The sequence below is a fragment of the Oreochromis aureus genome, linkage group 22 (assembly GCF_013358895.1).
Source record: "Oreochromis aureus strain Israel breed Guangdong linkage group 22, ZZ_aureus, whole genome shotgun sequence".
Taxonomy (NCBI): domain Eukaryota; kingdom Metazoa; phylum Chordata; class Actinopteri; order Cichliformes; family Cichlidae; genus Oreochromis; species Oreochromis aureus.
Window position 1 is genome coordinate 7514730 of NC_052962.1, and position 26439 is coordinate 7541168.

The window sequence follows — 26439 nt, forward strand, 5'->3', positions numbered from 1 at the left end:
CCTTTTTTTGTCAATTTCCAGGATTTATACTTAAACTTTTATATAATTATTTACAGCCACATCATATTCAGTTTGTCTCATCTAAATAGCCTTTAATATTGAGTTAGATCTGCTGCCAAAAGGTAGTCGGTCTTATTACACAAGCATTAGCTGATTTTCACATGTGCTCTTTGACATATGGTATACAGCAGGCACTGAGTGGAAATGGGAAGTGATATCTATTTCTTTGTGCGAAATCCTGCAACATTCCACGCCTGAAGACATACAAGCATACACTGACAAACACAGAAGTTCAAGGGCCTGTTCATTCCTTTAATTTAATTACATTAGAGTATCTTTGATTTTTCACCGGCTTCGTTCCTGCCTCAGAATAGCTGTCTGTTAGTTATTGTTGTTATATTTAGAGTGTGATGTATTTTTATTTAATACCAGGTATGCAGTTAAAGTGTTCCATGTGTAAATATAGAGCAGAGTGTCCCATGCTGATTTATTCTTGAAACTCTCCAAAGCTTTTCCATGCTGCTGTCCTTAACCACGCCCACCCATCTCTGCGCCGCTGTGGAGAAGCCAGCGTTGAGGGAGTCCTCAATCAGCTGGTCCTGGAGCACCTGCAGCTTGCTCCTTTGCAGTGGGGTGAGTATCTTTTGTGTGTGTGCGCTTGCATTTGTCTTCCTGCGGGATTAATGGTTGTGCTCACACACCACACCCACAGCTGAATGTTTGTGAACTCGAGCTGCTGGAAATGTGCAACATTATGACTTAAGCTCTATGTGGATTTTATTTTGCATCTTTGAGCATGTTTGTCTTCCAGTTACGGTTATTTTGGTGGTTCCACGACCATCTCTCACCTGTCAGTTAGTGCATAAACCTCCAGAACTGGTCTCAAGCCATGTTTTTTATTTGCATTTATAATGGGACACAAGCTATTTTGGAGAAGTGTAGACAGCAGCTTGGGAAATGTGTGAATCACCGGGGACTGACAGAATTTGTAGGAGCACTTTTCAGTCTCACCATCTGTGATCATCCTCTAAAATCACTTTTGATTTACTGCCGGTGTTTGTTTTCTGAGATTCCTGGCCTCTCTTCGGGCCCTGCCAGCATTTTGATTAGTCAGCTGGGGCTGTCCTCCTTTTGCAAAGAGAAGGCAATCTGCGAAATGAAGCGACACAGCAGATCAAGCATGGAAATGTAAGAATCTGTTGAGACAGAAATGGAGGAATCAGGAGCAAACGCTTGAGTGGATTCACTGTTTGCTGGATGTTTTGGCATTTGACATGCACTTTCTTCAAATACTTTCCAGAGAAAAGCTGATGTTCTGTTTCATATGTGCATTCTTATTGCAGACATAACTGTTAATCCCTCATGTCTTCATTTCTGCAAAAGTAGTTATGCAGCTCAGACCTGGGCCTTTGCGAGGATTGCTTGTTGTGAGACAGATAATTTGCCTCAGCCCATTAGGATGCCTTTATCAGGGTTGCCAAGGCTATCACAGGCTCAATTATGGGTATAGTTCAACGATTTCCCCAATGTCTAAAATCATTAGTCCAGTTGGATGCTTGAAATGTCTTTGCTCTCCAAGCCTCACACTAGTAAAATAGCTGTAGGTGAATGCATCTTTAATTTCAAACATTCTGATTGCACTTGTTTTATTCCCACGGCGTCTATGGAGAACTGTTTTGTTTGCCTTGCTGTGTTGTCACTATACAAAGGTAACTTGTTCCTCACGTGATAGATGACCAAAGAGCCTAAATGAAACTCTCAACGCTTACGTAACGTATTATGTTAATGCTGTTTCAGAATTGTTAATATAGAATCATTCCAGAATTTCAGTCTAATAATTTACTCTCCTTTTTTTCTTTCTCTTTTGGTTTGTGTGACACACTCTTATGTTTTCTAAGATTGATGCAGAAGCTGCTGCAGATATAATTTCACTGTCTGTTAGAAATGGCATGCGTAGATTATTACAGCGCTGATGTGAAATGGCTGCATGAGATTTGTGCTGTTTGGAAATCAAATTATTTTCTTCTCCTTAATAGTCTTGATGAGTGCATAAAAAATACACGTTACATCTCAGCGTACGTCTCTGAACCATCAGCATGTAATTTTAGCAAATTTAAAGGGTGTTAGCTGTCAATAATAAACATCTCAAAGGAGTCATTTACTTCCCAGTGCCACCCCAGGTCTGTTTTATGGCATTTTCCAGTCAAATGGAATAGTGTTTTTCCCCCCTGCTTCATATCACACTCTACAGTAAAACAGTTTGTGTCATTCATATCGGATTCTAGGATTTCCACTTGGTCTCGCACAAGATAGCAGGCTTCATCTTTGCTTTAACCTTCATTTGTGGATGGCATAGCAAACTGTGTTCACAGACAGTGATGAGTGGAAATGTTCCTGAGCCCATGCTGTAAAGTCTGTGACAGAATCATTCCTGCTTTCAATGCAGTGCTGTTTGAAATGTCGTAGACATCCAGCACAGATTTTCTTTTTTAGGCCTTGGCCTTTGTGCACAGAGATTTCTCCAGACTCCTGGAATCTTTTGATAATGTTATGAACTGTAGATAAAGAGAACATTTAAAGTATTCACTTTTTTATATTCTGGAATTTGTGGACTTGGGTTTTTTTGCAGATTGATGAACCTCTGTCAATCTTTACTTTTGAACTCAGGTTCTTTTTATATCCAGTCATGATATTGATCTGTTACCAATTTACTCAAGTATTTGCAAAATGGCTGTCTCCTTTTAAAATTACTTACTATTCTGTCCTTTTTTGACCCTGACTCAGCTGTTTTGAGACGTCTTACTGCTACCAAATTGAAAATGAGCTGATATTAAACCTATGTAAGAAAAAATAAATAAATATATAAAATAAATATTAGAAATAGTAAAATGTCTCAGTTTAGATTCATTCTGCCTTTTTTTTTTTTTAAAACATTTTATACAGCATCACATTTTTGGGAAAATATCTTTTTCCCTCGGCCAAGATCTGTGTAGATAAAAGATGAATAATAATCACTGCAGGGCTGCACGCGTTGCAGATGGGATGTTGAGCCGGGGCAGAGTGTGTGGCTGGATGCGTGGAGAGCCGGGTGGGTCGCTGGCTGCGTAAGAGTAGCAGAGGAATTGTAGCTGAACCGAGCAGAGAGTCCAGAGTAAATAAATAAAGAGTGAAATCCGGAGCAGAGCCTTAGGCCTGGGGAGAGCAATGTGAGCGCTGGATGACAGGGAGGCTGCAGGTCTGATGAGCTGGAGGCAAATTAAATAAAGTCGTTTTACTTTTACAATAATTAGTTTAATAAAATGTTTTTGTTGTAGCAAACTGAGAGTCTGTTTCACAGTGCATGCTTTATCTTAGCGTAACTAGTACCACGTTATCCAAAATTCATTTTTGAACTTTTCCATAATGATGTCCTTCTACAATAATTCATTTTATTTTCTGATGTGTAATGACAAATGTTCAATCATTTGCAAAACTAAACTGTAATCTTAAAAACTTATATTGCACTTTTTAAACAAATGAGATGCTTATTCAATAAAGGACGTCTTTGTTGTTCCTGCTGCTGTTGCAGGACGGGGTCAGATGCTCCCAGTGTTCTCAGGCCTGTGGAATGTCGGCGCGTTCAAACTGGATATGAACTCTATTCACCTTACTGTAACCATCTGTTACAGCTGGTGTCCTATTAGTATATCATTAAAACCACTCATCCACAGTTTAGTTAGTATACCTACTCATTTAATGCTGTTGATTGTTCTACTTCTAACAGTGTAGTCCACAGTCTGTCATTTTCATTTTCAATCAACAATTCAAACATATCCAACTTTTTTATTCGTGATTCTAGCTGACTGTTTACACTGCATATACATTACCTAACAGCTGCTAGCCTTACTTTCTATTAATAATTTACAAATTTGTATTGATAATTTAATGTTTTCAACTACTTATTCATACTTTTGTTTTCCTCTCGAACTCTTCAGGTCGACGTAATTCTTAAATTAAATTCTGTTTGTTTGGTATTTTTCACGTTATTTTAAGGTACTCTGTCCACCCATCCTCCAGGCAGTGCAGGGCTGTAGTACTAAGTCGAGTCTAAAAGCTTAACATGTAACCACATTGCATCCACCCAGCTGGTGTCAGAAATTTGTCATCTGTCACTGTTTGTCGTCATAGCTGTTTGTAGTGAAACACAATATATTAAAAAACTAAACGGTGTAAATGCTTTTTAGTTATACGTTCTTGGCCTTAAGCTGGAGAAACGGGCATCTCTGCCTGTGCTTGACCAGTTGTGTGGCATGAGAAACTTGATCCTCTTCATGATTTGCTTCTATAGAAACCCTATGAATATTTAATCACACAGGTTCAAGAGAACATGGAAAGTGCCAGAATCAGTTTTATGGCTTTGTGTTTGTTTATAGTCTCATTATTATTATTGAATGGAGAGCAAACAGAGGCCATTAATAAATGATTCTACCTCAGAGCAGAATCAGCCCCACAGTCCCATCAGCAGACTTACAATAAAGTGAGATCATATATGATCAAATTCACTGCGTTATCACAAATATGCAAGTCTCTTTTTTTTAAATTAGTAAAACATTGTTTTGTTAGTGCTGAATTTTATTTCACTGAGGTTCAGAAAAATGGCTCTAATTCACTGAGTGGGCAAGAAATTAAAGCGGATTACTTTTGTGTTTCTGTGATAAACCTTTGCTGACGACAAAACATCAAGTGAAAAGACATTTTGCAATGAACGAAAGCCTAGATTAGAGAGCTGCACTCGTTTATATTGTTCTGTCTGCCCTAAAATATAGTACATGGATAGAGTCGACAACTTTTACATCATCTCCACGAGTTTGATTTCACAGAAGCTATAATTCCTAACCTGCTGCCGCTGGGTTTTTATTTGTTTAAGAGAAGTATGAATATAGTGCTGTGACTTCAGTATACCAGACATATTTACAATATAATTTAAGGCCATGTTGTTACAGATGAGGAAAAACCTTTATGACAGATTGTATCATAGCTTATCCCTAAAATAGCTGCACTTGGCGCTATATCAGTCTGGATTGATACGTTTCTCTTGAGTTTGAGCCCTAATTAAAGAAAAAGTCCTCTGACTTTCGATGCTCTTCATAGTCCTTTAATTTTCAGCTCCAGCAGTCCGCCAGTCTGTTACAGATCCTGAAAAGCAAGTCTAAACTATATATGTTGACCGTGGATTTGGAAGCACTGTTGAAATTGTGAGACGGCTTCACAAACAGTCTAAATGTCAGCAGGGCAGTCTTGGAGATTCTCAGCTATTGTTTTTCACAAGGCTGCTGGCTGACTGGTTTAATTATCTGTGACAAAATTTTATTGCACTCCCAAAACTCATAAGGAGTACTTGTCATCCTTAAAATTGGAGGGAGGACGTTTGACGGGAGGCTGTTAGATCACATTTTTCAGAGGAAAGATTTTACCCAGCACAAATCACACCCCACTTTTAAAAATCTCCTTTTTAATACTGTGTATAATAGACAGGACATAGCTGAGCTGAGAAAGCAGGGAACTGAATTTGGTGCTACCAAAATGGACAAGAAGTTTACGTGAATGTGCCCAGATTTTCAGCATAGATGACTTCAGAGAATGATTTTGTCCCATTGCTGACCAAAAGCTAATCAAAATTCTTTCATAGTAGTTAAAAAATACTCTGTGGCATTTTCTTTTAAATGAACAAAGTCACATTTGCATATGAAAACATTTCACTTTCTCACCAAGTATGTGAATTCGTGCTGTGCTGCATTTTAAACATGTAGTGTTCAGAGAGGGTCCGGACCACGTGTGACCCTAAACTGGAAAAGCAGAAGAAAATTCATGGATGGATGAATACAAATGTTCATATTTACTGAAAGTAGAAGCATTTGAACATTTTAACACGCCCGTAGTGACTTTAACATGAAACTAGCCCCACACAGGCCCTTTATAGTTACAGTGCTGGTGCTCTCTTTTTTTCACAGCCGGCCATTCTGTAAAGCCTCATTGATTATAGCATCTCAGCTGTCAGTTTGATTAAAGGTAAAGTGGTGCAACTTGTGATGGGAGTCAGCTTAATGGGATGTTGTTAAATAAACATTGACCTGGCCAATCAAGACAGAGCTGTGTGAGGGTGTGACACCAGCTGGGTGGATGATGATACTGTACACAGAGAGGGCAGCAGGTTTATATCAGACAAGAAGGACCCTGACATGTGTAGGATGGGACTGATGGTTTAATTGATCTGTAAGCAATCATCTTTGTACTTTGTTAATGAGAGCACATATTATATACACATGTGTCAAGTCAGTTGCAAAAACTGTTTACTCAAAAAAAAGTCTGTATTTGCATTATTTATGTTTGTTATCTTATTCCTGGATAAAAATCTGACTCCAAAATTTTGAAGCTGAATTAAGTTATTATGGACAGTTGATGATTTTCAGCATTCTGTGTGTTGAGCGTTGTTACCATGCAGTGACGTGGAAAACTCCGAGCCTGAGCGTGGACTTTGTACCCATTCCTCCCCCCACCTCGCTACGCCACCAGGAAACCATTTCAATGGAATACAAATGCAGCCATGAATGGAAAGACAAATGTTTAGTCTAGCAAAGGGATGGAAAGCGAAGGGTGGAGGCCACGCTGTAAAAGGCGAAGAGATAATTTAATAAGACAGCACTTCTGAACCGACTCGCACTCCTTTTCTCTCCCCCCAGTACCCTCCGCATCCACAGATAGACATTTGGAGCAGTCACAGGCGGTGGCTTTTCGACACACACGGGGGGGGGGGGGGTGCCTCATGGAATAATGTGGCTTTAAGCGATTGTCAGAAGCTCATCTGCCGTAAGTGCTGCAGGTTTGACAAATGATGCTGCCAAACAGCCCAGACTCACCTAATGCTGAAGTCCTGTTGCAGTGACGATGATTAGGGGAGCTGACCTGAGAGAGAGGAAAGAGGCAAATGCATGCATGACTAAAATGAAAGAGAAGTGCTCTGACTGCACCTGTAGCTGCTAATATGTCACATCTGTGAGCACATCAATTTCAGGCTCCTCTGTGGTTTTCAGCACAGCAGTCATGGGGCTGTTGGGAGATGGCAGAAAGCCTTCTTCAGTCTGTGACAAGTTCCTAGAAATGCACACATCTACTGGGTGTTGGGCACATCTCTGTTTTTATTTCAGATATAACTGAGCCCTGTGTGCAAACCTGTGCACCATGATTAGGTTTAGATCACTGTTAAACATCTGCCCTTCTTTTATGTCTGTGTAATATACATTAAATAGGTAAATGCTTATAATAAACGTGGCTGAAGTTTCAAAAAGTGAGTTAATCATAAGTCATCTGTGTGAACCAGAAGCTCAAATTTCAGACTGCTCTAATTTTTTTCCAGTCTGGCTGTGGATGATGCCATTGACAGATCTCCCTATATGGTTATCTCAGGCACACAGCTCCAGCTGTGACCACAGACAACCACACCAGCTGCTTTTTAAACTTTCAGTTCCTGGGGGGCAGTGAATTAGGAGAAAGTTGGCTTGAAGGGAACGTGAGGAGAGATAAAAGAGCCTGTTTCTGACAATGAATGAACTGAGGGGCTGCACTAAGATGACGTATAAGAAAAATAAGGCTTATTTTGAACTGTCACTGATTGGAAAGCTATTCTAGTTATGAGCATAACAGATCCCTTTAAATCTTTTTCATGCCTTTGCTTGAAAGGCAAACGTTTTGCTTGTTTGTAACCTAATATGCAAGAAAACAGAAATTTCGTGTAAATGATAAATATTTTAATAATAATACGACTTTACATTATTTAACTGATGACTTTCCCCAAAGTGGCCCAGTATGCACCATCTATCCATCCTCTTCCACTTATCCAATTCAGGGTCACAGGGGGGCTGGAGCTCCCAGTTACCATAGCTACGCAGGGCTAACACACAAAGACAGACAACCATTCAAACTCATATTCACACCTCTAGGCAATTTAGAATCACCAATTAAGCAATACACAAGCCCAAAACTAAATATATCAAAATGTTATATTTTTGTATCATTCTTGAAAATCCATTCCTGAATGGATTTTAGATCTACCAGTGTAGGTCAAATAATGAAAAAAAAGTGGTAACAGTAAAACGGCACAGACGCGATCATATTTGGTGCACAAAAAGTCCTACGAGAGAGTACCTTGAGAGATTGTCTCTTGACATAGGCACAAATTTTGAAATGGGGTGGCACGGTGCTTCTAGTGGTTAGCACTGTTATCGCACTGGCTGCAGCCACTCTGTGTTGATTTCCCATATTCTCCCGAGCTTTCCCCTGGGCTTCCTCCAGCTATTTTGGCATCCTCCCACAGTCCACCTGTTAGATTAATGGGTAATTCTAAATAAGCCATTAATGTGAGGTAGTTTAAGTGTTTGAGGTGTGTGGAATAAAGTGCTGTATGAATGTGTTGTTGCTATAGAAAAACAAGCACATTACCTTTGCACCTGCAAGCACAAACACCCACAATATAACTAAATAATCTAAAATAAATCCATCCATTCTCTGCTTATACTTAGGCTGGCTATCCCAGCTTCCATAGGGCGACGCGGGGTACGCCCTGGACAGGTCACCAGCCTGACATAGAGCTAACACAAAGAGGCGGCCATTCACACTCACATTTACACTTATGTACAATTTAGAATCACCAATTAACAAAACCCTACTAACTGTTAATTATAAAAGCTATAGACACTTATTATGAAGGAATTCTTGGCCCAAGTTAAAGTTGACTTGAACCATACTGTGAGGGCATGCAATACCAACAGTATGTAAAGGTTAAATGACAGTCTTACATGAACACGCCCTGCTCTGCATGGAATACTCATATAGTAATTTGATTAACTGATTCAGGGATACTTCCACCTTTTCCCCTATCACAGGGTGTTTAGTGTTTACAAGTTAGCAATATGCTTACTTGCTTTACTTAATGCAGTCAGAAATGTATAAAGCATTTGTTGCTCTATATTAAGCTACATCAGATCTTGACTGCATTAATATTTACTAGCATGATGTCATGTTTGTCTGTTTGTTTTTGTTCTGTCACATTTTACTGAAAATTGCTAGAATCCAAAGTATTGAATGAAGGGCAGCAGCGCTAGACGGCTTCGCAAATCATAATCAGCCTGTTGCATTCTGGCTAACACACACACACTATGTTTTGAGTAAGAAAAAAAATACATGGAATAAAAGCTTAGTGCTTCGATTTTGATCATGAATGCAATGCAAGTAGTCAGTCTACGTTTAATTCTAATAATTCATTTTAATTGACTCTGCAAATGGTTTATTACAGTCACACAACTGAAAAGACTGGAAAAAGTATTCACTGTGAAACAGAGGAATGAATCATATACTCAAATGGGTGTTCCTCCCTTCAAAGTTTGGTATTTTTTACTTGATGAATAAGTTAATCAGTTAAACTGTCGTGCAAATTAGCATCAATTAATGTTTTTGGACAAACAAGTTTTTAATGAATGTACTGTGTTGGTCTTTAGCCTGATGTGTTTTGTGTTTGGAAAATCATTAAAAGTAATAATTACATGAAATAATCGAGAATAAAGATTTGTTGGAAGGAATTTGTATTTGTAGTTGTTTATGAGCTGTTCAGTTGTTGGATTTTTCTGCAGCAGCAGAAAAGGAAGGCGAGTAAGCTCTGTAGATTTTTTTTTTTTCTTGTTTCCAGCACATATACTGGATGTCAAGTTGTAGCCGGTGTGACGTCAGCCACTTGTTAGTGAACATTACTTACCCTGTGACTCAGGAGGTAGAATATACTGATCCAAAGATCGGTGGTTTGATACCTGGTTCCTCGGTCCATATGTTAGTGTCCTTTGGCAGGATGCAATACTGAACCCCAGCTGCCCCTGATGCATTCATCAGAGTGTGAGTCCTTCAAGGTACACAGTAAAGCTCTGTATTAATGTGTCTATGAATGAGTGGGTATGGCTTACTGGAAAAACTTCTCTAAAATGAGATTTTAATCTGTAAACCTTCAGGAAAATCTACTCGTATGCTTCTATATCTGCTAGGACATAAACGCAAACACACACCTTACCAACCTCCATCTGCTGGAGTGCAAGTAGCCTTAAATTTGCAGCAGGTGTGGCCCATTTAGCTGACTGATGGGTGCTGTGAGGAGGACTGGGTTGGCAGAGGCTGATTTATCTGCTTGTTTCTTTTTTAGCGCTGCCAGTCAGCCATCCTAAAGATCTCCAATTGAAGCCAGAGGAGAGATATGGGGACCATTCACACTTCTTTTGCAAGTCTCCCGGCTAGTCTGTGTGATTTACAGAGGCAGCACTGACTCGGATGGACTAAGATGGATGTGTGGATGGAAACAAAGAGAGTCATATTTGCAGTGGAGGGGAAATCACGAGGTAGCTTAACAGGAGAGGCTCCAATTGATTCTTCTTCCCGGTTAGCCTGAGCAAGGGGATCTGACAGGAAGAGTCAATTGCTTTTCAACTCGTCATTTAACCCATTATGAACGTGAATAATGATTTCTGCACATTGTGTCATGTAAGATTACCATAACACAACACTGAGTAACAAAGCATTGTTAATACATTTTTACCACATTAGGAGGAGGCATGAAAGGATCATTTGTTCTACTTTGGCTGAAATCACCAGTCTTATCCTATCACCCTGGTAGCTTTAATGTGGAAATGAGAGCAAAGCGTAAACCAGCCCACTCTGCGATTCCCTATGTAGCCTTTCCTTTTTCTCTCCGGCCCTGTATGGATCCACAGTTAGCACATTTAACGGGCTTGGAGCGTCTGTTTATGGGGTATTCATCATGGCTACAGAACAATCTGGGCTGTCAGTGCGTCAGTTTGGGTGAGCTGTGGAAATAAATCAAAACTCCCCCGGCTTGCCACAGATAGCACACAACACACTCGCCCATTCATTTAAACTGCTGGGATGGGAGGAAAGAGTAGGAGAAATAAAAGTTTAGTAAAATTATATAGATGCAGCTAAAGTAAAGGTTTGAATTGAAGTTGTGGAGCTCAATTTGGGGAGGTTTTGTCACAGTGTGCAGAAAAAACGTGCTCCATTTGAACTCATTATTTGTGTTGTATAATTGTAACTATCCAGTGTTTCTTCAGCATCGGCTTAGTTTTCAAATGTATTTTCGGCCTAAACCTATTTCTCTTTCCCAGTCTTATATCAAATAAAACCACCTCCCTTATTGATTTCTTTAGAGGAAACAAGAGTATCCCCAACGGCTGTCTTTTCATTCCTCAAAGACAGATTACCTGACATTTCTAAATGCAACCAAGTCCAACCAATGTTCCCACACTTATTTCTGGTCCTGCTAAAAGGAGGAATGTTGTAGCACAGTTGCTTCACCTGCTGTCGTACAAAGACAGGTGTGTTGCCAAGTTACTAAACTTTCCTCCTTTCCTAAACTGTGGGAAATACTAACAAACATTTGATTGTGTGTCTTTAGTGGAGACATACCTTTACTTGGGTCAATACAGAGTTTGTTGACTTTGATTTTGGGCAGTTTCTTTCAAAAACTAGGTAGAAACTTACCTTGTAGCCAGTGCTTGACTGCAGACCTTTTTCTGCTCACTTGTGAAGCTGCTCCAAGGTGCTCGGTGTATCAAAAATAATGTGTTGCTTGAAATAGACACACTGATAAGCCTAGAGAGTTGAAATCATTATCATGAGAATAAGAGGATGGATGGAAGTTAAGAACTACTTTAAAGTTGAAAGTACAATGTGTAAAAGCTCTACACTCGTACCCCTCCAAATTCATGTGCATACTGTAATCCAAGCCACGGTGGCTGCTGTAGGGCAAACAACCAGTAGCCTTTAGTCTGTAATGAGTGTAGGCTGTCAGTCCACTGTTTACCTCAGCTGTCAAAACGTGTCCATGTCTATTTCCCCTGGTTGGCTGTAAAACTTTGAAAGGAGTCTTCTGTCTGATGACAGCAATACTGAGGTGAGCTGTAGAGGATATCCTGGGCTTTTCTATCACTAAGCACTGGTGTTGTTGCTGCTGTTAGTCGGTGTTAGTCAAACTTTCTTTGAAGCGAATCTGTCATCATTGGACTGGGATACTCAGCAAATACACTCTATGTACATTCTCTATTTTTAGAGACTCTTACTCTATTTTCTTTTCTTTTTAGGACATTTGAGCCTAACATTAGCTGGTAGGATGAAGGCTTGTTTAGCTGGCTTGTTGTCAGGTGTCCAGAGATGGGAGGGTCACCTGTCTAATTGTGGCAATACTGGGAATAAATAAGCATGTGTATGCATATTTTCACGTGTTAGAGCCCTGACTTCAATTCAGGAGTTGAGGCTTACGGTGAGGAAGAAGATGATGAGGTGAGAATCTGGAAGAGAGAGAGCAGTGGTGGAGGAAGAAAAAGACATCAGGTGAATATGATAATGAAAAAATAGACGGATATTAAATGGTCATATATAGTTTGAAAGAGCCATTTGTGATCTTTAAATTGAGAGTAGCTTATAAGGTGTATGTATGTGGTTCATAAAACATGATTAGGTGGAACTGCGATGCCCACACACTAGTCAGTGTGTATTTAAGAGTACAACACTTTTTAATTAAATAGCCTTAAAAAAAGTCTTGATTGCACCATTAAAGATGGTAAAATTAATAAGATTAATATTAAAAGGTAAATGTATCCAGTTTAAAATCAAAAGTAACTATTAAGTTACTGTTTGATTTAAAGGTTGGATCATTTAATTATTATTATAGTTGATATTTTGTTTTCTGTATTATTTTTACTTTAGTTACTTTACAATTTAAATTATTAAAAAAATGAAGGGAGCACTCGGTCATCATAATATGATACAAAGTCATTTACACTTAAGTCTGTCCAGTTAGGAGTCATCATTTTCACTTGTTTTGGTGCAAATCAAAGTGACAACAATCAGCAGAGAGAAACTACAAGTATCTATATAATTTATATCATAAATACCATCTGAAGTATTTTAATCATAGTGGCACCGAGCCATCTCTTCCGTGCATGAGCCATGTTTGCACATTGAAAACCGCCCTCGATAATAAAGACTTTAGTTTGACGGTCACTTTGAATGTTATGTATAGAGCACAAAGTGTGTTTGTCAGTAAAAATAGAGGGGAATAAACTGTGTGATGATTGCATATAATAAGCAGTTTATATATAAGGTATTAATTACATTGACTGAGCTATACTAACAATCTCACAGTATGTCTTTTTCTTATTTAAAGGCATTGAATATATTAATACTCTGATATAAAATTCTGTCTCGATATATATTGAGAAACTGTTTCGCTGTAATCAGAACAGGAACCATTGAGACCTTTGGCCTGTTTCCTGGTGATGTGACCACCATGTTGCACTCGGGGTTTGCTGGGTTAGAGCTGGGGCCAGTGCACAAGCATTTTTCTCTTTAAACATAATCCTTGGACATGTGCCCAGCCCGCCGTTCTTTTTGGCGACGGCGGTAGACGACATAGCCCGTCAGTGAGAGAGAAGTCGCTCTATTGCATCATCTGTCACTATCGATCCTCCTCATTGATGCTCTGATGCCACAGAGATGCAATCAGATCTTTTCTCACATGAATGGAGTAGCTTTGCTTTTTTTCCCTCCTGATTTCAGTCTGTGGATGCCTCGGATCTGTTTGAAAAATTAAATGAATAATGGAAAGTATAGAAATTTGTCTGATGTTTGTATCATTTGACCTTCATCATCTGAACTATATAAGGCTTAGCTAACTGGGATGTGGACAGGCATTGTATTTTTCTGGCTCAGGCGTGTGCTGCAGCTGCGCATCAGAATAAGTCAAGTTTTTAATGATTGTTTATGATTCAGAGGGCAGTGCAGTGGTTAGCACGGTCACTCCTCAGCCGTCAGTCAGCTGGGGTCTTTGTGTGTGAAGTTTGCATGTTCTCCCTGTGATTGGATGGGATTTCTCTGGGTATCTTAGTCTTCTTCACACAGTTCTAAGACATGTATTTATATTTGTTTATTTTAAATTAGCTGGAGGCGTGAGCGTGAATAGGTGTTAATGTAATTTGATATCAGTACCTAATTCCTTCTGTGTTTGCTTTGTCTGCCATGCTGAAAGGATCTCAAGTCCCACCGCTGCCAGTTTATACCTTTTTCTCTCACACAGTATGGATTTTCTTTTCCTTCCATAAGGCTGCTAGGAAGCAGTTCATCTATCATGTTTCATTGAGGCTCATCAGATGTTGGTCAGGGATCCACAGGAACAGCAGCGCTGTAGATCCGTGTAACTGAAGCTTTTTAGGATGTAATGGACTGATCCTGCTCACACCACTGACAGGTTTCTGGCCCTGACACGTACCGGCCGTCGCTGTAACCGAACACCTGCTGAGAACCACTGAGCATACTGTTATGCTGTCATTCCCCTCTGACCTGGAATGCAAACTGTATCTTCCAGAGCAAGCAGTGTGTGTGCACAGAGCTTGCAGCTGGCAAAAATGATATGTGCCTGGGTGACAGCATATTATGAGGAGACTTGGAGGGCTGTACAACATCACTGCAGCACCCTACTTTGCTCGGAAAGGACAGGTGGTCCATTTTTGGAAACAATTGAAAAGATCGTAGCATCACATAATCTCTCTTGCCCCTTCTTTTAATTTGCTCTTTAAAACTCCCTTCCTCGGTCTCATGCACCCTTACATACAAATCCAAAACACTTTTACACTGAGTTTAAACACTAATGTTGCTGCCTCTGATAATGGTGCTACTATGGCTGGTTAATGTTTGCTAAGATAAATGCTTTGTAGCACACGAGATCAATTAAAAAGGTAGTGCAGACTACGTGATTAATCATTCTGAAAGACGGACAAGAATGTTGCCTTTCCACATAACTGCTATCATTGGCTGTTGGCCTAATTGTCATTAATTAATAGCCTTCATAGCTGTCAAGAAGGACACATCAAGAAAATTCACAATAGAGTGTTAATAAAGTCTAAATGTCCCAGTAGGAAGCAGCTAATTGATACAAACATCAGAACAGCTTAATGTTTGATTCAAATTGAACTGACCCCATTAAAAACGATTAACTAAGGCAGATTGTCACTTAACTGTCAGATGGAGTCGTAAGGCTTTAACGATACATTTATCTAGTGGAACACTGTATTACTTAAATGAAAGCACTGGTTTTGGAACTTTTGGGGTTCATTTATTTATTTTATGAGCTTTTTCTCATACGGCATTTTCTTCCAAAATCAGTTACGGCATTTTCTTCCAAAATCAGTTAGAATTTGGAGCTGACCAACACTTATTTAAAGCAAGTGGTTTGAATTTTGGTCAGCAGTTACCCCCCAAGGATCTGCATCAATCCCTCACAGATGACAGAATACATATGTTTATTTGATTGAAATATTTGACAATCTTGTAATGTTTCAGTACTAGCCCACATGCTTCAGATGTTTACCAAAGGATGCACTACCCTAGAGAGCAGTGATGTGGAAATTCATGAGTAAAGACTAGCACAGACCTGACTAGTTTTGTCTACTTTCTAAATTTTACCTGAATCTAAATTTAATGGCAGTGTGGTAGCAGCAAACCCATGATTTGGCTTTAAGAAGTGATATCTCATATCTCATATCTTCTGAATGTGATGTGACACCTTGGTCACAGATCCATTACATGGCCTTTCCCAGAATATCAGGGAGTGCTGACTGAAAGAGGTAATTACAATGAAGTCTAGGAGAAATAATTGGTTTGTAGACATGGTTGAAATGATCAGCAAAGGATCATGTCTAGCTCCTGTTACAGTGGGAGCATCTACCACCTCTCCACTCCTGTTACGGAGTTGCAGTCGAACTAAATGTGTTCACTGGGTCACTAAGACATACATGGGGTAAAAAAGATAGATGAAACAGTTTACTTGGGCATACAGAGGCAAAGATTCGGTTTAGGGCAGTTAAATGTCTCTTTTGTTAATGCAGTAGAATTTAGACTAGGATTGCGGCGAGTTGTTTCAGTCCACTGTTGATTAATCAGATCGATCGATCCATTTTCTCGGCTGCTTATTGAATGAGGGTCTCGGTTGGGCCGGTGGCTGTATCGGCTGCACAGGCTAAGCTGCACCACGGACAGCCAGTCCATCACAGGCCTGCTTTAATGTGATTCTTTGTTTTACTATTCTGTCTGCTATATGGGCATACTCTGAATATTGACTGTAGATGTGTAACAGCACTGTTTGCACAGTCCCAAAACATCATTCTGAGCGATCAGCTTAGCTTTTGAATGCAGACGTCAGAAACATTACGTTGTATTCAAAATGATTTAAAGCTAACGGTCGAGACCATAAATCCATCAGGAAAGCATTAATTAGACTAGATTTCCATTCAGGTGGACTTTAAATGAACTAATTGTCCCAGAAAGAGTTAAACAAAGAGGGATTATTGGTGTAGTAATCGGAGGTTTGAGTACCACGCAGAATGTTATTACTTTGTAACTGACCTTTGAGCACAGCCTGACCAACACACACATACACACTATGTTTTTAAAGGCTGAATCGCTTTATGTCCTCCTTTTATCCAGCTGGAGTGGCCTTTTGTTCTCCTCTGTCATCAGGACCTGGTATTGTTCTACCCACCTGGTATTTAAAGGCAGTCACAGCCTTGTAATTAGTTCCAGAGATCCCATTTACTAGTCTATTTCCAATAGTGACTTTGTCTGCAAACATAATGCCAAAGTCTTATTCATGGATCTCAAAAAGAAGCAGCAAATACATGTAACAGGTAACTGGTCTTTTTAGTGTTTTGCAGATTAGGGAGCAGGATAGAGTTTCTTTGTTCTCCCCAAAGAAACATGAGCATTTAGACTTTCAGAATTTAAAGGTTATCCAGTCACACTGGCAGCATTGTTGTAGGATATTTGTAGGATTTTTGGTTTGCTTTCGCAGCTCAAAAAGTATCTAATACAGTAACCTACACCCCAGAGGGCTCTGAGGTTTTGCACATCTATGCCTGCTAGCTGAGTTACCTGAATCAGCTGCACTGGATTGGACTGGGTGATGGTGAGTTTTTAGATTGCCCGTGAGTCATACTAACACTCCTCCATTCGGTTTTGTTCTTTTCAACATAAACTGCACCATTTGTCTTTTTTTATTTTATAATGGAAAGCAAATTAAAGCCCATATTATGTGTTAAGCATGCATTGTTCACCTGAGGCATCAGTAAGAGCTAATGTTTCTCTTTGTATAGAAGCCTGTCTGCATAATCTCGAGTGCCGTTTTCCAGTATGTGATTGTTACAGAGGAAGAAAGTAGTCTGTTTTTAACTATTCAAAACACAGACAATACTTCAAAATAAAAAACTTGTTTATTTGCGTAACTATATTGCACATCAGAGCCCTTCTTCCATTCCCTGTTGCTGAAAACTAGGAGTGAGTGTATGTTTCATGACCCCTTTGTGAGTGGTTGCTGGGTGACATCAGTGACATAGACGGCACTGCACCAAAAAGCTCCTTGTATTTGCTTTGGTCACGAGCAGGTTACTGTGGTCATACATGGTTTGCATGGAAGATGACACATGTCTGCAAACGTTTGCCAACTAACCACCAACTGTAACTGAAACTTGGAGAAGTGTGAAACAAACCAGAAAAGTAACAGTTGTCCCTGCTGAAATCAGTACATGTCAAAAGTCGCAGCTTTTACTTTGAAGGTGAACGGTCTCCTTCAATAAGTCAGCGTCTTCCAAGTAAAGTATGGTAAACAGAAAAATATCCTAGAGGAAAAAAGGAATCACAAAGATAATGTTGGTATAGCTCCTCTTTAAGAAAAATCTCTACCACTGCCAGCAGTGTCCAGCAACCACTCGACAGCCAGTTGGGCAATACATGATTTTCCCTCGAAACCTGAGGTTGGCAAGGGGTCACTGACCAATCACTACGTCTGTGTGACCGGGGCTTTAGCAGTTATATTCACAGTGACTGCCAGCAGGCGTTTGCAACTGTCTGGGAATACAAATTTTTTCCTAGCAACAAGCGGTTGCCAGGGGGTTGCTGACCGGTCTCTTAGATTCTGTGACAGACGCCTTAACTAAATGTAACAATGGCAATGATTGGACTAATTACTCTTTCTGCCATTTTTGATTTAAGACTTCTTAATGTCCGTGACACTATGCATAATTTAATATGGCTAACGATCCTCTCGTATTTCCCTTCACCTCAGCCTGTCAGAGTAGGTGGCTGCACCTCCTTTAGCTTCGTTCTTCTCTAGGGCTCTTCGTCCCCACTATTGCCTGTTGCTAGTGGATCGCCTGATCATTGGAGCTCTTTTTTTTGTAAGGTCTTTACCTTTCTTTTGAAACTTTCTTAAAAAGTCTGCCGTTTAACATTGTACTATATAAATAAAATTAAATCGCTATGCTAACAATGTAAACCAAATGTAATGTTGATGATCTTTACCGTCATAGAAGCTCTGGGGATTATGAAAAACCTCTATTTTTCAGTGATTTGATTGAGACCATTCCAGCAGCACATCAGGGGTGCAGAGATGTTTGGCAAGAAAGTTTTAAACCCGGCTCAACCTCTGACATCATCTGGTAACGTGCAGTTTTTGCAGGACACGTCCATGCAAGAACACAGTCCAGAGGGATTACTTTTTTCAAAGCACGCTGGCACTGTGATCCTCTTTTCTGAGTCGTAAAATACTGCGAGAGCTTGTTAGGACAGGCTGTGCCGTCTTTTTTTTTGGTGCCTGAGAAGCCTTAAAATTCAAGGATCTGTTGAATTTCCTGCATTTCTTTTTCTTTTTCTTTCTTTCTTTCTTTATTTTTTTTGAATGAATGCCTGCAGATGTTGGGATATTTCACAGATAAGTGAACTGTCTAAACTGAGCACTAGATAAGCGTGTGTGCATGTACAATATGTGTCTGTGTGTCGATGGATGGACGAGAGGGAGGGAGCCTGCCGCCTCATCCATTTATCCATTTCTCTCTCCCCACGGGGCCAGTGTTGTGCTAAATAACGGCGTATGCTCACAAAGGTTAAGCAGTGAGTCAGAACCAGTGATGACAGGTTGACCAGAGAGTCTCAGCCAGGCTGCCATGGAGCTTTGTGCAGCAGATGCAACAAACACACACACACACACACACACACACACACACACACACACACACACACACACACACACACACACACACACACACACACACAATGTCATTCTCTCAGCTCACTGGGCTTTATTGAATTGTTGTGCTCTGCTTCAGTCCATGTTCTGTAACCATAAATCTTTTCTCTGTTACTTCTCCAGCATACCGACGTCGACTTTGAGATATTAAAGATGGGTTATTCTTTCTGTTTGAAATCACTTTGTTAGCATGTAATGCTGCTGATCAACATAATGCACCAAACATAAGAACTTTTAGTTTGTGAACTGAGAGGATTCGGTTAGTGGATGTAAACAGAACTGAAGGCACTCTATACTATTTTACTTTTTTCAATATTGGCCAAGAAAATATCCCTTTTAAACGCCCTAATAGCCTCCTGCAAGATTATTTACTAATTGGTAATAAACTTCCATTTAGAGTGCTGTGTTTGGGGTTTTGCCCTCACTTTTCTCACTAGCTTATAGTGAGAAAAGCGAGGGCACATCTGTGTCACATCTCTCCCCAAATGAGCCAGTCAGCCAAATGTCTTCCAACCACACCCACACAGTTCTAATTGAGCACATTAGCTACATTTCCAACTTTCTAATTCTTAATAATTAACGGGCGACCAAATTGCTTGAATAAAATATTTGTTCTGTTTTAAATTTGGACTATGCTTTCTTATGTGCTACCCTAAGCTGCACATGAAACGTGCCTTTCTGTCGCTGAAATTGAGACGCGTACAGTACTGCAGGGAATTCAGGGGCATTCTTCGGAGTGAAACTGGTTCTTAAACGACTCAAATGGTCACAAAGGGGAAAGCTGGAAAAGGATTGCTGTGGAAGAAAAGTTTTCTCGTTCTGAACCAGAGCAGTGCTAATTATAGATTAGCAAATCCAGTTTAAAAGCAAAAAAAAAAAGAGATTTTAGGAGGCCGTGCTATGAAAAGAAAGAATTTGAATGCTGGATTTAAGCTTGGCATTTAAGAGATTTTTCCCAAGCTTTCATGGATTTAAACTGCAAATCTTTCGGTCAGTATTGATTAGAAATCCTCATGAGAATCAGTAGCAAATTGCAGACGTAACACATCCTGGAGCTGTTTACATCTTTTGAACGCACATCTTTTGTTGTGGCTAATCTGTTTCCCAGACACTGCATAGTGTGTTTAAGCCCTTTATATTTTCATTGCATTAAGTTCAGTGTATTCAAAACAGCATATACTTGTATCTAAAGAGATTTAGTGTTGGTTATAGAGGCCTGGGTTGCACAGAGAGAAAAAAGATGAGATGCAGCCAAAGTAGAGCAGATTAATTGATTTTGTCACTGATGAATGCATGCAACCCTTGGAAGCCTTTTGTGAGGAGAGATCTCTCGCTGCTTTCACACAATTTTTTTTTTTCCCTGATAAATTTCCTAGCATGATTCTCCTTTTATTCCCTAAGAGTTTTTATAAAAGAACACCTGAAACCTTGAATGCATGTCCACCCGCTTCTTTCTGTTTCGATAAGCAATTCCCCAGAAACGGGAGATATGAAATTGTAATTCTGAAGGAGACAAATGGTATGTGGCGCTGCTCTGAATTATAAATGAAAGCAGAAGGGCCTTAGTTCTGCCTTCTTGCCCGAGCGTGATTCAGACAGTCTGGCGTGAGCAGGACGCGGTCACATAACAGGTGGAGACGCACACATGTATAAACTCAGTCTGAGTCCCACACGTTCCACATTTGACAATCGGCCAGTACCAGGCCCAAACTTTGCTAATACTGGATCTTATCTTGTGGTTGGCCTACATCACACACCATGGGTAAAAGATCCCCAAATCACTGTTCAGTTGCATTGTGTGTGATGCAGGTTTTTCCAAGCAAGACGAATGCATGGGCTGAGTAAGTTAATGTAGATGCATTTTACATGTGTTGGTCTTGTTTCTGCCCTGTGGGAATTTAGCGCTAATCAGTCTTGTAAGAGGAATCGACTCGATCGATCCTGACCCTAACCTAAAGCTGTCAGGACACAACGATGTTAAGCAGGCCTTTGGGGAGCGATTCTGGATCTTCAGCAGAAGTTTGAGTCTTCTCATCTTGGTCAGTCAGCAATAGTTTGATTCAATATTCCTACCATTGCTAGTTTTGAAAAGGAAAAATAAAAAAACTAGCAGGGCAGTTGTGGCTCAGGTTCTAGAGTAGGTTGTTCGCTAGATGCAGAGTGGGTGATAGAGTCATGGTGGTTCATTTTATTCACCGTGACTCTAAAGTGTCCTTGGGCAGGATCCTCACCTGAGTGTGTGGTGAATTTTGGGTGCTGCTTTGAGAGACGATCTTGCGGACAGCAGGATGTCCTGGTCTGCTGGTCTGAGCTCAGTACAAATGTGTTGCCACGTGTGGATCATTCATATGCGCTTGACTGTTACAGCTGACTTCAATAAACATGTTAAGTGATCATTTTAACCACCGTTGGCTTAAACTCTGAATAAAAATTTAATTTTTTGTACATCCCACAAGTGCAACTTAGAAACTGTTCAGTTATGTTTGGCTATAGTTTAGAGGCTGGAGGCTGCTGCCTGTGCATGTGTTAGAGCTTCCCTTCTTTAGTGAACTGGCCAGTGAAAGACATTTTAATGTCATCCTGACCTGTGTGGCTGTTTACTGGATGTCCTCTGCCCATCTGCCAGTTTGAGTTAGTCTCTGCTCTAACTGCACGTATGGCACTTTAAAGTGGAAGCCGTGGAAACAAGTTGCGTCACGGTACTGAGAAAATAAATCAGATTTTGTCGACAGTTCCAGACGGTATTCACATTAAAAGAGTGCAATCAAGGGGTCAAATACCATGCATTCACTTATCTATATCTATATTTAACCGAATGATTACAACCCTCAGCACTTCCACTACCCATTAATATAATTTCAACAAATCTTGGCAAAACTGAAAAATCTTAAATTAATTACATAAAAAACACATTTTAATATGTCACGCATTTCCCAGAAATTTGCTATAGATGTTCAATTCGGAGATGGAATCCTTCAAATTTTGTAATAAGATTCATTTTATTATTTGCTCTTGATGGTTTAATGTCACGTACTCAACATGTTGTCACATGTTACACTCCTTACTTTAACCAACGAAACACACACCTACCTCTGTTGTAGTTTCAAGAAAAAGGTGGTTTATTAATCCACCTTCCTACATTCAAAAGTGGTACATGACCTCACGACGCTGAGTCAAATATGATCCTAAAAGGTTATATCACAGTTGGAAAAACTCCTCTGCTTTTACTGAATAGTAATACTAACTCATCAAACATCGCTGTTTGATCTGCAGTGGCCATGTGGTGACTTGCATGTAACAACTAAAGAAATATTTTATAGCAGCAATATGACTAAATATAAAATAAACAACAACATTCAGCACCAAAAAAAATCAAATCAGTATCCTGTATTGGTGCTTTAACCTACCTACTTGTAAGATTAAATCTATAAGAAATGCAGTCTTCACCACTGTGAAGACTCATTGTAGGTGCAGTAGCTGCACACTTTGTTATACACTGGCAGATCCCCTGAACTGTGAAACTCATAAATCAGTGTATGCGTGTTATAATGTAATAAATATACTGAAATGGCCAGGTATTCATTTTAGTTCTTTAAAAAGTCATTCCTGTTCATTTTTAAGGAAACCTGAAACGCATGTATTCATATGTTTTCCTCGTTCTCTGTCATGACTCCACGGGGTCATTATTGCATTATGCTCCTGTTTAATGTAACACTAAAATTTTAATGGTGGGTTATATTTAGTTGGAGCCATATTTTACCAATTTGCATATTTTAGCAGCAACAGCTGTGGAATCTCCCGTCCTCCTTGGGGCTCGCCTACAGCATCTGTCTCATATGCAGGTAAAAATGAAGTCATGAAATGATACAGCAGTCTCAACTGTGCAAAAGAAATATGTATAGGAAGTCAGTTTTTTTAAGTAAGATAGACCTCAGTCATGTCATAAATATAGCCCGCAGACATATGTCCACACTAGCAGACTAACTGTGAGTCAGTTAACCTCTGAGATCAATCTGGGATTTAATTCTGCACTTAACACCCAGGCTACTGGCAGGCCTGAGCTGTACAACTGTTCTTGCCAGTGAAAATGTTGTTATTCATTAGACTTACAATAGTAATATTTTTTAAATAATTTTTTTATTGCCTGTAGCAGTTCACTAAATTGTTAGTCGTTTTACAAACTAAATGAATCCTTTTCATCATCTTTGCCAAAACTTTTTTTGCACTAATTAAACGGAGTCACTTGGTTTCACTTAATCAATTTATCCATATTTTTTTTTCATCAGTAGCACATTATGTATCCGTATCCACTGCACAATCTGATGCTTTATCCGCGGCTGCCTTACGTGCAAGCCGGCAAGGCTCACTCAAGATATGATTGGTTTTGAAGGCAAGCCAATCATAACATGCTATGTGATAGTCCACGTAGTATATGTGTCCCTGTTAGTATAACACTACTCAGATAGGCACACGCTGATCCTTTCACTCCCAGACACTCCTGCCTCTCTGTGCTTGCACACATGGACCAATTCCCCATGTCTCTGAAGTTTGACAGGCTGTCTAACATCTCCAACATCACCTAAAGAATTAATGCAGATATCTTTAGCCTGTGCAGGGATTGGTAAGAACACAGAAGATTAGCATGTCATGCATAAATAAAAAGCTAATGTTTTGGAGCTATGAAGTCCACTGAAATGTGTCGGTCCTCACGAGTCACGTAATCTGAGACTGATGATCTTGATTTAATTATACTGATTTTTATCACCCAAATTGAATTATTTATTTTAATTTTGATGTCCGTGTCACTTCATGAAGCTTTTGTTAAGTCTGAATTAAATCTCGTCTGTGTGTGGTCATGAATTACTGGGAGCTCAGCCAGGGAATTGTTAGTTTAAAAGTATGCTTAGATGCAACCTAGCTGATTTCTTGCTGTGCATTTTAAACATCAGATGGAATTATTCACCCATTTTTCGAGAGTGCTTGGGAAAAACACATGAATAATGCAACAGCACTCAGTGGCTGTGGTGGGCCTTAATGAGATTTTTGGGAAGGTTGTGCTTACTGAGTCATCCTGGGCGAGAGGAGAGACGGGGAAGGGAAGAGTGAAGGTGAGCTAGAGAGAAGCGTTTCAGGTAGTAGCTTTAAATCTTAGTTTTAATTCAGCTCATGGCTGGAGCTAAATGTAATTATGGTCTCAATTACGGGTACTGGGGGCTGTAGCATGGGTCGTCTGTTATTATCCTTACTCACCCGCAGTGGCCTCTCAAAAAAAATGAAAGCTAGCCCTATTAAAGCTACTGTAGGTTTACTCAAAAGTACAGTAATAGGCAGATTTATGTGCTTGAAAAGGGTAAAAGCTTCATGATGGGTGACAGTCTGACCACTGAAGTGATCAATTGCATTATTCTTGTTGAATGCAGTATTTCTGGAAACTTTCTGAAAATAGCAGCTGGTCGTGTGTGCTGTTGTAAAGTATTTAGTTAAATCAATCTTTAAACAAAATGTAAAAGAAATCATAATTTCTAAAACAGATATTTGGTTGTAGTTCATTTTCATTTTTCTCTGATTCTTATGCTTTAGATGCAAATTACATTTAAAAAAAAGAAAGTTGGGAAATAAAAATCCCAACTAGAAAAAGGGGAATTGGTTAGAGATACAGTACTGCACAAACGTTTTGACCACTTCATTTCTTGTGTGGGTACAACAATGTAATGAAGCTTAAATGGGAATAAAGTATATAAGCCAATAACAGTTTGTACACTTCTAATGAGATTTGGTAGGACCACACTTATTCGTTAAAAAAGCTGGAACTCTCAAAGCAAGCTTTCTTGTTATTTCTTTAAGTAATCCTCAGGAATAGTTCTCCAGGCTTCGTTCTCTGTCGAGATGATGCCCGACTGGTTGAATAATGCTGAGGGTACGGCAGGTACAGGTGAGCACCCGCCCGGAATCGTTCATGAGTCTTTCAATTTTTGACAAAATCCCCAACAGGCTGCAGTGTAGCCCCAAACCATCACATAGTCTCCACCGTGTTTTGCAGATGACTGTAGATACTCACTGTTGTACCTCTCTCCTGACTTTCTCTAATACTCCACTCCAATACTTCACTCCATAAGACCTGAACGGTCTAGTCCAGTTTTTACCCTTAAAATGTCTTGTTGACAGCCATCCTCCCACTGAGACCCTTTCTGAGGAGGCCTTTAGTAAACAGTAGATGGATCACTTGAAGGGTCAGATTCATTTCCTCTCAGGTCCTTTGTCAGGTCTTTGCAGGATTGTTTTCTTCTGTTATTTTTTAAGGACATGACTTTGAGATACTGTTCATCTCCTGTAGATATTTTTTATGCCTGCCACCTCTTCATTTATCCACTTCGTGTCTAGTTTCGTCAAATGAGAACACTGTACAGAAGTCTCTACAACCTTAATGGTTGGGAATCACCTTGTTGGTGCAAAAACATTTTTTAAGCCTATTAAACTGTGTTATTGTTGTGAGTTTAACTAAGGAAATGGGTCCGAGTTACACAAAAGCCCGTCTACGTGGGAGTAAAATACAAAAATGAAAGCTGACTCAATCAGCTTTATAAAAAGCCTTACAGATTGTGCTCATCATTTAGTGGTGCGCATGTCTTAATTGTAAATTAAGTGATTAGAAATCATAGGTTAGTGCTCCAGATACTGCATGTTGTTGTGTGCACATCGTTTTTTGTTCTTCTTTTTTTCTTTGCAGACAGTTGAGCCGAAGGCCTATTCTGTACAAAAAATTAAGGCATTTACTCGTGGTATTGTTTTTGTAATAAAGATTATGTTGCAATAATTATAATAATGCATTAATGAATTATTATAATTATGTAGAGGCCTCATATTGTAGTAGTTTATAGATTCGCCTAACAAGTAAAAGCTGGTTCAGTCCCAAGAGGAGACACAAATTCCTTTGGGGTTGCGTCTCGAAAGACACCCGACATATAAATTTGCCAAATCAAACATGCGGAGCTACTCAATGTGGTGACCCCTTGGGAGTAGGGGAGCAGCCAAAAGTAGCTTTTCATTACAATATAATTATATGCAAATTAGTCTATTGTCCAGGACTGTGCATTTAGATTACACCAAATACTGTACAAATAAGAGTTCACAGGCTAAAGCCGCACTACAGCCTGCTACTACACTGTGATTGCCCTGAACCTTTTACCCCTGCCTGTTCTGACGATTTGGAGGAAGAGACCTTTTCACCTGCAAACACCGCAGCGTTATAACGCATCGGCTTGCCAAAAAATGATGTT

General features: G+C 39.7%; 1 protein-coding gene across 4 annotated transcripts in view; it reads left to right on the plus strand.

Annotated features, from left to right (window-relative positions):
• Window positions 1-26439, plus strand: part of trappc9 (trafficking protein particle complex subunit 9) — a 219019-nt gene that overhangs the window by 157042 nt on the left and 35538 nt on the right. For 3 of the 4 annotated variants that reach the window (XM_039605603.1, XM_031741703.2, XM_039605604.1), the window contains one exon: window positions 543-633. In XM_039605603.1, coding sequence (XP_039461537.1) covers window positions 543-633 — 91 coding nt within the window. Of the gene's footprint in view, window positions 1-542; window positions 634-10219; window positions 10327-26439 lie in introns of those variants that run through there. The other variant, XM_039605605.1, reaches the window with a different exon arrangement.